Consider the following 13,726-nt stretch of genomic DNA (forward strand, 5'->3'; position numbering starts at 1 on the left):
TCAACTCTAACTATCCCCCTCATAATTTTAAACACCTCTATCAAGTCCCCCCTCAACCTTCTACTCTCCAAAGAATAAAGACCCAACTTGTTCAACCTTTCTCTGTAACTTAGGAGATGAAACCCAGGTAACATTCTAGTAACTCTTCTCTGTACTCTCTCAATTTTGTTGACATCTTTCCTATAATTCGATGACCAGAACTGTACACAATACTCCAAATTTGGCCTTACCAATGCCTTGTACAATTTCAACATTACATCCCAACTCCTATACTCAATGCTCTGATTTATAAAGGCCAGCATACTAAAAGCTTTCTTCACCACCCTGTCTACATGAGATTCCACCTTCAGGGAACAATGCACCATTATTCCTAGATCCCTCTGCTCTACTGCATTCTTCAATGCCTTACCATTTACCATGTATTTCATCACATTAAGGTAGTACAAGGGAAAACAGTAACAGAATGCAGAATATAGTGTTACTGTTATACAGAAAGTGTAGTGCAGGCAGACAATGAGATGTAAGGCCATAACGAGATTGACCAAGTATCACATTATCGTACAAGAGGTCCACTCAGTAGACTCATAACAGTGAGTTTGAAGCTGTCCTTGCACCTGGTAGGGTGCTTTCAGGCTTTTGAATCTTCTGTCCAATGGGTGGTGTTACGTACCCCATAACTGGGTTGCCAAACCAGCAGAAATGGACCACTTAATTGGAGTCTGGATTACTGGAACTAAGAAAGTTTTATTAAAGAAATAAGCAACACAGTATTCTAATCATAAGGATATAAATGCAACAGGTTAGCAATGAATAAACACACATGTACACAGAACTAAGATAATAGGATCCATCAAGCTCTATCGCAGTCTAGGGGTAAAATGATCAGTCACAAGTGATACAGAGTTCAGTTCAGTTTCAGTTCGCAGTAATCGCCGTCGTGCCGTTGGAGAAAGAGAGAGAGAGAGAGAGAATGAATGAATATGCAAATCGGATTCCAAACAGACCTTCGATATTCCTCGCAGTTAGCTTTCGGGCGAGCCCTTTGTAATGTCTTCTGAGGTCACCGACTGTGACCTCTCCATTCCAGATACGATCGTTCTTCTGCGGTGAACCCGGCGCCCAGGCAAGGGCGGACACACACACCGGGTTCCCGCCCGACCGCACCTTTCCACCTTGTGCGTCTATGGCTGGTCCCGCGACCAGACCTCCAAAACTCCCACCAACTTGTGGGGGCATACCGCTTCCAGGGTCTCGTTACCTCGTGGTGTCGTGTGTGATGGTGTCTTAGCGAACCTGTCCCTTTTTATCCCCCTGCTGGGGTATCGCCTGTCCATCAAACTTCAAACAGTTCAGGGTTCAAAGCCACCGGTCTCTGACAATACTCGGAACTGTGTCTCCTTTTCGTTAATCCCTCTCGTCTCTCATTAACATTTCTGAATGTTCCCTCATTGTCCTCTTATCGGCATCAATCTTCTGATAATTTGGTCTGTCGTCACAGTGGTGAGAGAAGAGAGTATGTCTGGGGTGGGTGGGGTCTTTAATTATGCTGGCTGCTTTACTGAGGCAGTGAGAAGTGCAAACAGAATCAGTAGAGGTGAGTCTGGGCTCCTGATGTGCTGAGCTGTGTCCACAACTCTTTGCAGATGAAGGCAATGCCACGTGAGCACTTGCGTTAATTTGATGCAACACCTCCAAAGCACAAACCGCAAGATGCCAAGTACGGGACAATATACCACATTTGTGGGAAGCGCCACGAGGGCCTCGTTTCCCATTCTCCTCGCCTACCAAAATTACTGGAAGTTAGAGAAATCGATGTCCGCGCCACCAGATTGGAGGTTCCCAGACAGAGTTTGAGGTGTTGTTTCTCCATTGCAAACACAAGATAATCTGCAGGCACTGGAAGTCCAAAGCAACACACACAAAATGCTGGAGGGGCTCAGCCCGAAATGTAGACTGTTTACTCTTTTCCATAGATGTTGCCTGACCTGCTGAGTTCCTCCAGCATTTTGTTTGTGTTGATTCTCCAGGCTGAATTTGGCCTCATCATGGCAGGAGAGGAGATCAGGGACAGATATGTTGGAGTGGAAATGGAAGTCAAATTGAAATAGATAGCCACCATGAGATCCTGCTTGGCACTCACATCCACAGCGATGAAGTGTTTTGAGAGGCTGGTGTTGAAGCTTATCAGCTCCTGACTGAGTGATGACTTGGATCCACTTCAATTCACCTACTGAAGCAACAGGTCTACAGCAGATGCCATCTCATTGACTCCCTACACAACCTTGGAACATCCAGATAGCAAAGGTGCATATATCAGGATGCTCTTTATCAATTACAGCTCAGCATTTAATACCATCATCCCTTCAAAACTAATCAGTATGCTCAAAGACCAGGGCCTCAATACCCAGTGTGCAATTGGATTCTGGATTTCCTCACTTGTAGACCTTAGACATTTCAGATTGGCAAAAACATCTCCTCCACTATCTCCATCAGCACAGGAACACAACAGGGATGTGTGCTTAGCTCCCTTTACACCTTGACTTTGTGGCTAAGTACAGCTCCAATACCATATACAAGTTTGTTGTGGGCTGTATCAAAGATGGTGATGAATCAGTACACAGGAGGGAGATTGAAAATTTGGCTGAGTGGTGTAATAACAACAACTTCTCACTCAATGTCAATAAGACCGAGGAACTGATTGTAGACTTCAGGAGAGGGAAACCAGAGACCCAAGAGCCAGTAATCAGAGGATCAGTAACTTCAAATTCCTGAGTGTCATTATCTCAGAGGACCTGTCCTGGACCCATCATATAAATATAATTGCAAAGAAAGCGCGACAGCACTTCTACTTCCTCAGGAGTCTGCGGAGATTCGACACGTCATCAAAAACACTTGGCAAACTTCCTATAGATGTGCGGTGGAATGTGTACTGACTGACTGTATTCCAGCCTGGTATGGGAGCACCAATGTCTTTGAGCAGAAAATCCTACAAAAGGCAGTGGATTTGGCCCAGTACAGTCCTCCCAATCACTGAGCACATCTAAATGAAACGCAGCATCCATCATCAGAGATCCTCACCATCAGGCCGTGCTCTTTTCTCACTGCTGCTATGTGGTAGAAGGTACAGGAGCCTCAGGACTTCACACCACCAGGTTCAAGAACAGTTACTACCACTCAACCTACCAGCCCTTGAACAAAAGAAGATAACGGCACATTCTATTTCCGGTGTTCTCACAGCTGATCATCTCACTTTAAGTACTCTTTATCTTGTTATTTCATGCTCATTATTTATTGTTTTTTTAATATGTGTGTGTATGTGTATATATATATATATATGGGCACATGGCCAAGTGGTTAAGGCATTGAACTAGTGATCTGAAGGTTGCTAGTTCGATCCCCAGCCGAGGCAGCGTGTTGTGTCCTTGAGCAAGGCACTTAACCACACATTGCTCTGCGACGACATCGGTGCCAAGCTGTATGGGTCATAATGCCCTTCCCTTGGACAACATTGGTGTCGTGAAGAGGGGAGACCTGCAGCATGGGCAACTGCTGGTCTTCCATACAACGCTGCCCAGGCCTGCGCCCTGGAGAGTGAAGACTTTCCAGGCGCAGATCCATGGTCTTGCAAGATTTGCTAAGTATGTCCACTGGGTTGCATGCGGTAACATGTATGGACTCTGATAATACATCTTACTTTGAACCTTGAATTGGTCAGGTAACACACTTCAGTGTTATTGACTAAGGAACAGTGACCGCAACAAAACAAGGAGACAGCTTTAAAAAGACAGCTAAGGGATTCTGTAATGCTCATTTAAAATAATTGGCACAGCCTCAAATGAGAAACACTATAGCCTTCGAATAGGGATAAGAATTAGTCAGGATTAGCCTTCACAGTAGAACTATATAAGTAATCAAGAATTCACATACAAAGCAATTACGTTAATCTCATTTCCAAGCTCCTTTGATTTAAGGGACATGACAAATAGGAAGCATCTGACTTTACTTTGTTTAAGCACACCTCAGGTCAAAGTAAAGAACACTTTCTTCTCCAAGCCACAAGAGACTCACTAAAGAAATATTCACTTCCTTAAGCTGCAAGAGACTCTCTAAAGAAACAGGTTACAGAAAACTGAATTTATGCAAATTCTTCCATACATTTTTCAAGCATTTTTCAAGATGGCTATAATAATAAAATGGTTCAGTGTTTATTAATGACTACAGTATATATTCCTTTAGTTTAATTATGACGTTAAGGAGATTAATCAATAACTGAACGCTTCAGAAAGGCAGCATTCATCTTTAGGGATCCTCACTGTCTCGGATATGCCCTATTCTCATTACTACCATCAAGGAGGTACAGGAGTCTGAAGACCCCCACTCAATATTTCAGTTCATACCCTTCAACAGGCAGGCTGCTGAACTAGCATGGATAATTTCACTCAACTCAACACTAAGCTGATACCACAACTTATGGACTCACTTTCAAGGACTCTTGCTACCCATGTTCTCAGTATTATTTATGATAGTTATTTTTTTTGTATTTGCACAGTTTGTCAACTTTTGCACATTGCTGGCTTGGCAGTCTTTGTGTGCAGTTCTTCATTGATCGTATGTTCATTATTTCTGTGCTCTACTGTGAAGGCCTGCAAGAAAATGAATCTCAGGTAGTATATGGTGACATAAATGTACTTTGATAGTAAATTTACTTTGAACTTTAAGGAATAGCTTCTTTGTCTCTGCTATCAGGTTTCTGAATGGTCCATGAACTCATGAACACTACCTGGCTATTTTATTTTCTTTTTTGCACTATTTATTTATATTCTCTGTCTTTTTATTATTGCAGTGTAAATTTTTATCTATTGCACTGTACTGCTGCCACAAAACAACAAATTTCAGAATCAGGTTTAGCATCACCGGATAGTTCGTGAAATTTGTTGTCTTTGTGGCAGCAGTACAATGCAATACATAATAATACAGAAAAAAATGTGAATCACAGTAAATATATAATATATATATATATAATAGTTAAATGAAATACGTAGTGCAAAAATAAAAGTGTTGAGGTAGTGTTCATGGATTCAATGTCCATTCAGAAATTAGATGTTAGAAGGGAGGAAGCTGTTCCTGAATCGTTGAGTAGGTGCCTTCAGGCTTTGGTACCTCCTTCCTGATGGTCAGGGCATGTCCTCGGTGATGGGGGCCCTTAATGATGGATGCCCCCTTTTTGATGCATCGCTCCTGGGTGCTGTGGAGGCTAGTGCCCATGATGGAGCTGAGTTTACAACTCTCTGCAGTTTACTTTGATGACGTACAGTAGCCTTCCCCCACACCCCCACAGCAGACAGTGATGCAGCCGGTTAGAATGGTCAGAACATATTTCACAACCTGTGTCACTGTTAGTAAACCCGTTTCTGATTCTGAGTAAAAGAATCACACAAGCTGTATGTTCAGCGATACTAGATAAGCAGCTACTGAGCATGGATGTTTCTGACTTACAGAGAAATCGGCTGACATTTAAAATTCAGATTATTTTTTAGATTAGTTTTATTTGTCTCATGTACGTGGAAGCATGCTCTGAAATACTTTGCCTGCAACAAATCTGCCAGCGTCACAATGCTTCTGGCACCAACAAAGCGAGGTCACAACCTACCACCCCTAACCCCTATGTCTTTGAAACTCACCAGAAACCAGAATCAGGTTTAATAACCAGCATTTGTCATGAAATCTGTTGCCTTGCGTCAGCATGACAAGGCATAGAAGACAACATGGTCACCCATTGCAAAGAAGGAAGAGCCCAGCTTGTGACATTTGTGATGGGTACCACTGGACCCGGACTTTTGAAGTCGAGGGAGCAGAACTGCTCCAGTGAAATTGTTTTTCCATTCTAAAAGCTCTCCCACACAAGGAAAAAGCTTTACACTAACTGTTACCCATCGTCTGCCCCTTGCTTTTATGTGATCCCCCTCATTTATGTGAGGCAGGGACTGCATCCATCAGCATCAGTTAGTGGGCTTCTGGGTGATGCCTAATCAAAGGACATATACGTCACCATACACTTTCTTGAGATTCATTCTCTTGCAGGCATTTACAGGAAAAGAAAATAAAGACAATAGAATCACGAGAAACTGTACATAAACAAGGTCAAAAGAAACTATTTTATTGTGAAGCCTCGCACATCTGCTCCCCCATGAATTAGAAATGCGTTGTATACCAGATTGGATGACTGACTTACCTGTAGCTTAACCTTCACTCCATCTACGTTTAACACTTTGTTCTGAAATAAAGAAAGAGAGAGTGTGAGAAATGCAGCTTTCAGAACCCTTTTCCATCTCAAAGTAGCATTGCAAATGATACAGGAAGAGCCCAGTTACTGTTTCTCATTGATAATGAAGACAGAGCCCCAGATTTATTGATTGACCAGACACCCAGTAAAGATTCAGCCTCCTATCTCCATAAATTCCACTGGCCCAGAGGGCGGCTTGAGTGCCAGCAATTACCAACTGAGTCTCGATTCCCTCTGATGTCTGTAAGGAGTTGGTATGTTCTCCCCATGGGCGTGTGGGTTTCCTCCGAGTGCTCTGGTTTCCTCCCACATTCCGAAGATGTACGGTTAGGGTGAGTTGCGGGCATACAATGTTGGCACTGGAAGCATGGTGACATTTGCGGACTGCTCAGTATAATCCCCACTGATTTGATTAGACACAAATGGCACATTTCACTGCAGCTTTTCAACGCACACGTGACAAATAAAATTAATCTTTAACCTTTAGCTTTATCTTCTATGCTCCGTCTACATTCCCAATCTTTATCATTCCACCATTGTATTATGCTACAATACAGTAGGGGATTGAGTTAAAAAAATACTAGAAATACTCAGTACATAAGGCAACCATACATGTAATGAAGTGACCAGAATTTCAGCAAGTAAGGCAGCTGTACATGTTTATGAGGTGACCTGAACTGAACACAGTACTCCACATGGGAAACTTAAACTAAAAACAGGAATTGCTGCCAATACTTTTCATGTGGAGTGTAGTGGGCATATGGATCAAGTTGTGGGTACAATAACAGTGTTTAAAAAGCATTTGGACAGGTACATAGAGAGCGAAGGAATTAGAGGGATATCGGCCAAATGCTGTAAAATGGGATTATCATAGATGGGCATCTTGATTGGCATGGATGTGTTGGATCAAAGGGTCAGTTTCCCTGCTTCATAACCAAAACACACAAAAAATGTAAATATGCTAGTAACTTGGATTAGACATTGGCTTTGTGGGAGAAGCCAGATGATAGCCTCTAACTGGAGGCCTGTGACTAGTGGTGTGCCACAGGGATCAGTGCTTGGTCTGTTGTTGTATGCCATCCATATTAACGATCTGGATGATAATCTGGTTAACTTGATCAGGAAGATTGGATAGCAAGGAAGTCTATCAGAGCTTACAGTGGGATCTGGATCTCTGGATCAGCTGGAAAAATGGGCTAAAAAATGGCAGATGGAATTTAACGTAGACAAGGGTGAGGTGTTGCTCTTTGGTAGGACAACCAGGGTAGGTCTTACACATTGAATGGTAGGGCACTGAGGAGTGCAGCAGAACAAAGGGATCTGGGAATACGATCCATAATTTGTCACAGGTAGATAGGGTCTTAAAGATAGCTTTTGTCACATTGGCCTTTATAAATCTAAGTACTGAGTACAGGAGATGGGATGTTATGTTGAAGTTGTATATGACGTTGGTGAGGCCTAATTTGGAGTATTGTGTACAGTTTTAGTCACCTACCTACGAGAAAGATGTAAATAAGGTTGAGGGAGTACAGAGAAAATTTACAAAGATGTTGCCAGGACTGGAGAACCTGAGTTTTAAGAAAAGATTGAATAGGTTAGGACTTTTATTTCTTGGAATGTAGAAGATTGAGAGGAGATTTGATAGAGGTATACAAAATTATGAGAGATATATGTAGGGTAAAGGCAAGCAAGCTTTTTCCACTGAGGTTGAGTAGGTCATGGGTTAAAGAGTGAAAGGTGATAAGTTTAAGGGGAACATGAGGGAAAACTTCTTCACTCAGAGGGTTGTAAAAGTATGGAACGTGCTGCCAGTACAAGTGGTACATGAGAGCTCAGGTTCAATGTTTAAGAGAAGTTTGGATAGGTACATGGCCAGTAGGGGTATGGAGGGCTACAGTCCCAGCACAGATTCATGGGAGCAGGCAGTTTAAATGGTTTGGCATGGACTAGATGGGCTGAAAGGCCTGTTTCTGTGCTGTACTTTTCTAATGACTGTAAAATGCTGAAGGAGCTCAGCATGTCAGGCAGGATACATGGAGAGGAATAAAGAATTGATGTTTCTGGCCAGGAGTCTTCATCATTGCTGGGACTGAATCCAAGGATACAGTACAATAGATGGTTGCTCACTACCATATTCCCCAAACGGATTAGGGAGAGCCAATAAATCATCCACGGTTCAGGCCAGGAACCCTCATTGGCACCTGACTCGACTCTATTCCTCTCCATAGAAGCTGCCTGACCTGCTGAGTTCCTCCAGTATTGTGTATTGTGTGTGTGTGTGTGTGTGTGTGTGTGTGTGTGTGTGTGTGTGTGTGTGTTAGATACGTTACTCTACATTGCCAGCATCTGCAGAACCTCTTGCGATTATGATTCCGTGCTGTCAGAGAGTCGGTGGGTGTGTACAACAGAGATCGACACCATTTGCCAATTCTGATCATTGACATTTTGGTGCCTGACGGGAGATTCTGCTTTCTTAACCAGACATTTAATCAATGGGGTTTCATGAATGAGGTTAATTTTAGACTGCCTCGCTAGACCTGCTAAAGCAGTGCCTGATGCACCATTGATCTAACACTGCCTACCTTTGATTATGTCCAGGCTCCATTAAATAGTGCCTTGCAAACACTCGTTGGTGCAGCTACATAATCAGGTTGTTGTAAAGATCCGAATAATTTATTTGTGACTGTGGTCGTATTCATTTTTATGACAGTTGCAGAGAAACAGTTTCAGTGCAAACCATTCACTCGTTGTCACAGATGAGATCAGAATAAATATTCATTTAAATCCCATTAAATAATAGCACAAGTTACAGCAGACCTGCTTTGCAAATTAACCCGAATGAAGAATAGCATTTGCACCATTAAGCTGGAGAGTCGAATTTGCATAATTTTTCATTAGCGAACTGATAGGCAAGTCACTGGCAGATCTAACTGGGAATTGAAGTAAAGTTTCTTTAAGGATAATGAGAATGATGGGAAAGCATCATAGAAACGTACAGCACAGAAACAGGCCCATCGGCCCATCTAGTCCATGCTGAACCATTTAAACTGCCTAGTACTACCGACTTGCACCAGGACCACACTCCTCCCATCCATACTTCCACCATCCATGTACCTATCCAAACTTCTCTTAAATGCTGAAATCGAGCTCGCATGTACCCTTTGCTTTGGTAGCTCATTCCACACCCTCAATACCCTCTGAGTGAAGAAGTTTCCCTTCATGTTCCCCTTAAACTTTTTACCTTTCACCTTCAACCTATGACCTCTAGTTGTAGTGGCACCCAACCTCAGAGGAAAAAGCCTGTTTGCATTTACCCTATCTATACTCCCTTATAATTTTTTTACACATTAAATACCCTCCTAATCTTCTACATTCCAAGGAATAAAGTCCTGACCTATTCAATCTTTCCTTATAACTCAGGTCCTCCAGTTCCGGCAACATCCCTGTAAATTTTACCTGTACTCGTTCAACCTAATTTACATCTTTCCTGAAGACGGACTTATATCAAGGGGAAGATGAACATTGCAAATGTATGGACAAATAGAATAGGAGTTAATACTACTGGGGTGGAATAAAGGGTGGGAAGAGGCCCACGTGTCGGATTAAGAATCACGGATCAACTTCATTCACCACATAGATTTGGGTGCCACAGCAGTGTAGCTGTTAGCATGATGACATTACCGCTCTGGGCATCAAAATTCAGAGGTCAATTCCGGCATCCTCTATAAGAAGTCTGTACGTCTTTCCCGTGGAATGCGTAGGATTTCCCGGGTTCTCCAGTCCCCTCCCACAGTCCAAAGACATTCGGGTAGATTAAATGGCCATTGTAAGTTGTCCTGCAATTAGGTTAGGGTTAAATCAGCGTTATCAGGGGTTTCTGGGCAGCATGATTTGAAGGACTGAAAGTGCCCAAACCACGTTGAATCTCTAAAGAAAGAAAGAAAGAAAGAAAGATTTACATGTATTAGGAATTTGCCATGTTGAGGTGGTCTGGGCACAATATGCAACAAAGAATAACATTTAACAACTCACAACAATAAAGAAGTATCAAAAAAAGAATAATATACAAATAAAAAATTAAAGTTAGAGGTTAAAGGACAGATAGGGAATTAAAAGTGTATATATGCAAAACAACATATACTTACGATGTAAAAAGCATTTAAAAAGTGGTTTAGAATATTTACAGTGCAGAGTAGTGACGGGTAATAGAGGGGATGGGGGGGGGAGCTAGCTAGAATGGTTGATTAGATAATCTGACTGTGAAAGAAACTTTTAAAATAGTGTGAAGTTTCAGTTTTAATAGCCTCATAGTGCTTTCCAGAAGGGAGCTTTTGGAAAAAAGTAGTTTGCAGGATTGTATGTGTCCACTATGATTTTCCTGCCCCCTTCTTTGTCCTGGACACATACAACTCCCTGCAGTGATGCTAGCATAAATACTAGCATGGACTAGATGGACAGAGTGTCCTATTCCTATTCTGCATGTACCAGGTAAATCTCTGTTACCCATATTAAATGCATTGCTTCAAGTTGAGGGAAGAGTCTGTGTTCCACAGATAGGAAAGGATGCTAAGCAATTATTCCTCCCCTTTTTCTCCTTTACAAACTAAAGATAAATGATCTCTCAGGCACAGAGAAAGTGATATCCCATTCTCAATTTGGTATCCTGGAGAAAGACACAGAAGTTTGAGAGCACGTACCACCAGGCTCGAGGACAGCTTCTATCCTGCTGTAATCAGACCCTTGAACAGACCTCTCGTGCTAAAAGATGAACTTTTGGTCTCCACTGACATATGTCGTAAAATCTGTTGCTTTATGGCAGCAGAAGATAAATAGCGGTATAGAGACAGAGAGAGAGAACAAAAGTTTATCTTTATTGTGCAAGAGGTTTGTTCAAGACATAAAGTACTACCACACAGAAACAGGCCCTTGTGCTCATCTGTCTATGCTGACCTGATCTTCTGCCTAGTTCCATCTACTTTCACCTGCATCATATCCTTCCATTAATCAACCTATCCAAAGTTTTTTTAAATGTTACAAGAGTTTTATAACAGCAGGGTAGAAGCTGTCCTGGGTGCTACTGGAAAGCCTGTGGAGAAAAAGATACGCATCACTAGATTTATGTGTACTGATGTCTCACAGCATAACAAGAACCTGGAAGTCTCCACTAAGTACGTCTTAGTTCCACAGACAATGTTTCTCTTGGCTCACAGGGCACTGAGTAAAAAATGAGTCATGAGAGGCTATGCACGCCGGAATCTGCAGCAAGAAGCAATCTGCTGGAGGAACTCAGCGGATCGGGCAGCATCTGTGGGAAGAGAGGAACCATCAGTGCTTCCGGTTGAAACCCAGTGCAGGACTGAGTGGAGAGGGGAGAGGGGTGGCATGGTAGCGTAGTGGTTAGCACAACGGTTTATAGTACAGACGACACAGGTTCAATCCCCGGTGCTGCCTGTACCGACTTTGTACGTTCTCCCCGTGACCGCACAGGTTTCCTCTGGGTGCTCTGGTTTCCTCCCACAGTCCAAAGACCTGCCGGTTGGTAGGTTCATTGGTCATTGTGAATTGTCCCATGATTAGGCTAGGGTTAAATGAGGGGATTGCTGGGCGGTGTGACTTAAAGGGGCAGAAGGGCCTACTCTGCACTGTATCTCAATAAATAAATATGAACAGTCAACGTTTTAAGTCAAGATCCTGCATTGGGACTGAGTCAAGAGTTCCTTTACCCCCACAGATGTTGTTGGCCCTCAGCAGCTCCTCCAGCAGTTTGTTTCCTGCACGAGGAAAGCTATTGCAACGCCCCTTCATTCATCACCACTGACACTGATTGCTTGTAATACCAGCTTTTCAAGTCTCTGCCAGTGCTGTGCGCAAAATAAATTGCGACCCACTGAACTAAGAAATTAATTGTCAATCCTAATTCACTCAAAGCCTGCAGGGCCCTAGTGTGGAAAGTCCACTAAAAGCAGGGTTGTGTCTTTGCTGTAAAGGGTTTGGTTTACAAGTCATATTTAGAACATAGAATAGAGCAGGCCTTTAACCCAATGGTCCCCAACCACCGGGCCGCGGACCGGTACCGGGCCACAAAGCATGCGCTACCGGGCCGCGAGGAAACGATATGATCTGGCAATATGAGTCAGCTGCACCTTTCCTCATTCCCTGTCATGCCCACTGTTGGAACTTGAACGCACGCGAGGTCATTACCCGCACGTCATCCATGTCAGCGTGGGAAGGAGATCAACTCCTCGAGCTTGCAAATGACGGTGGGCTGAAAAGTATGTTTGACATAACATCTCTGCTGGCATTCTGGATCAAAGTCAAGGCTAAATATCCTGAGATAGCTACGAAAGCACTGAAAACGTTGCTTCCATTTCCAACATATCTCTGCAATGAATGCAACGAAAACTAAATTGTGGAATAGACTGGACATTAGGAACCCCGTTCGAGTATCGCTGTCTCTCGTCACCCTTCGATAGGATCGTCTTGTTGCAGGAAAACAATCCCAGGGCTCCCACTGATTCAGCGATATTGGTGTGTTGCAATGATTTTATATGTTCATACGGGGAAAATATGTGCTGCGTGTTTAATATCCAAACGATACTTAAAATGTTACGATGCTATTGACTTATATAACTATATAATAATTACAGCACGGAAACAAGCCATCTCTGCCCTTCTAGTCCGTGCTGAACGCTACTCTCACCTAGTCCCGCCGACCTGCACTCAGCCCATAACCCTCCATTCCTTTCCTGTCCATATCCCTATCCAATTTTTCTTTAAATGACAATATCGAACCTGCCTCTACCACTTCTACTGGAAGCTCGTTCAATACTTACTTCAAGCTCCCCTGTCCTCCCCTGATAATTGACTTATCACTATATTCATGCGAGGAAAATATGCGCTGTGTGTTTAATATTAAATTCGTTAGATAAACCCTTTTAGAAATGAAATTGAGTGTATTAGCCACTTGTCACCTATATTCCAGTCGTGATTAACACCCCCCCGACCCCCAGACAGAATCGCCAAAATCGATTTGTAGAAAAAAATCGGCATGTACACGCATGCGCACACAGGTGCCCGCGCAAAGCTTCATGGTCATGGTAGTCTTTCTTGGGGCAAATACAACGTATTTGACTGCTACGCCTGTCCGTTGGCAACCCTACCGCTCCCCCCCGCCCCCCCAAGGTCGGCCGGTCCGCAAGAATATTGTCAATAATAAACCGGTCCGCAGAGCAAGAAAGGTACCACCTCACACTTCTCTGGGTTGAACTCCATCTGCCACTTCTCAGCCCACTTCTGCATCCTATCAATGTCTCTCTGCAATCTTTGAAAATCCTCTACACTATCTACAACACCACCAACCTTTGTATCGTCTGCAAACTTGCCAACCCACCCTTCTACCCCCACATCCAGGTCGTTAATAAAAATCACGAAAAGTAGAGGTCC

At 43.1% G+C, this 13,726-nt stretch overlaps 1 protein-coding gene across 1 annotated transcript in view; it reads right to left on the bottom strand.

Moving 5' to 3' along the window:
• The window catches only part of LOC134351405 (ras-related protein Rab-26-like), a 441,889-nt gene that overhangs the window by 205,279 nt on the left and 222,884 nt on the right, over positions 1 to 13,726 (bottom strand). Inside the window, exon 3 of the mRNA XM_063057505.1 lies at positions 6,233 to 6,274. Coding sequence (XP_062913575.1) covers positions 6,233 to 6,274 — 42 coding nt within the window. The remainder of the gene's footprint in view (positions 1 to 6,232; positions 6,275 to 13,726) is intronic.

The sequence above is a fragment of the Mobula hypostoma genome, chromosome 9 (genome assembly GCF_963921235.1).
Source record: "Mobula hypostoma chromosome 9, sMobHyp1.1, whole genome shotgun sequence".
Classification (NCBI taxonomy): Eukaryota; Metazoa; Chordata; class Chondrichthyes; order Myliobatiformes; family Myliobatidae; genus Mobula; species Mobula hypostoma.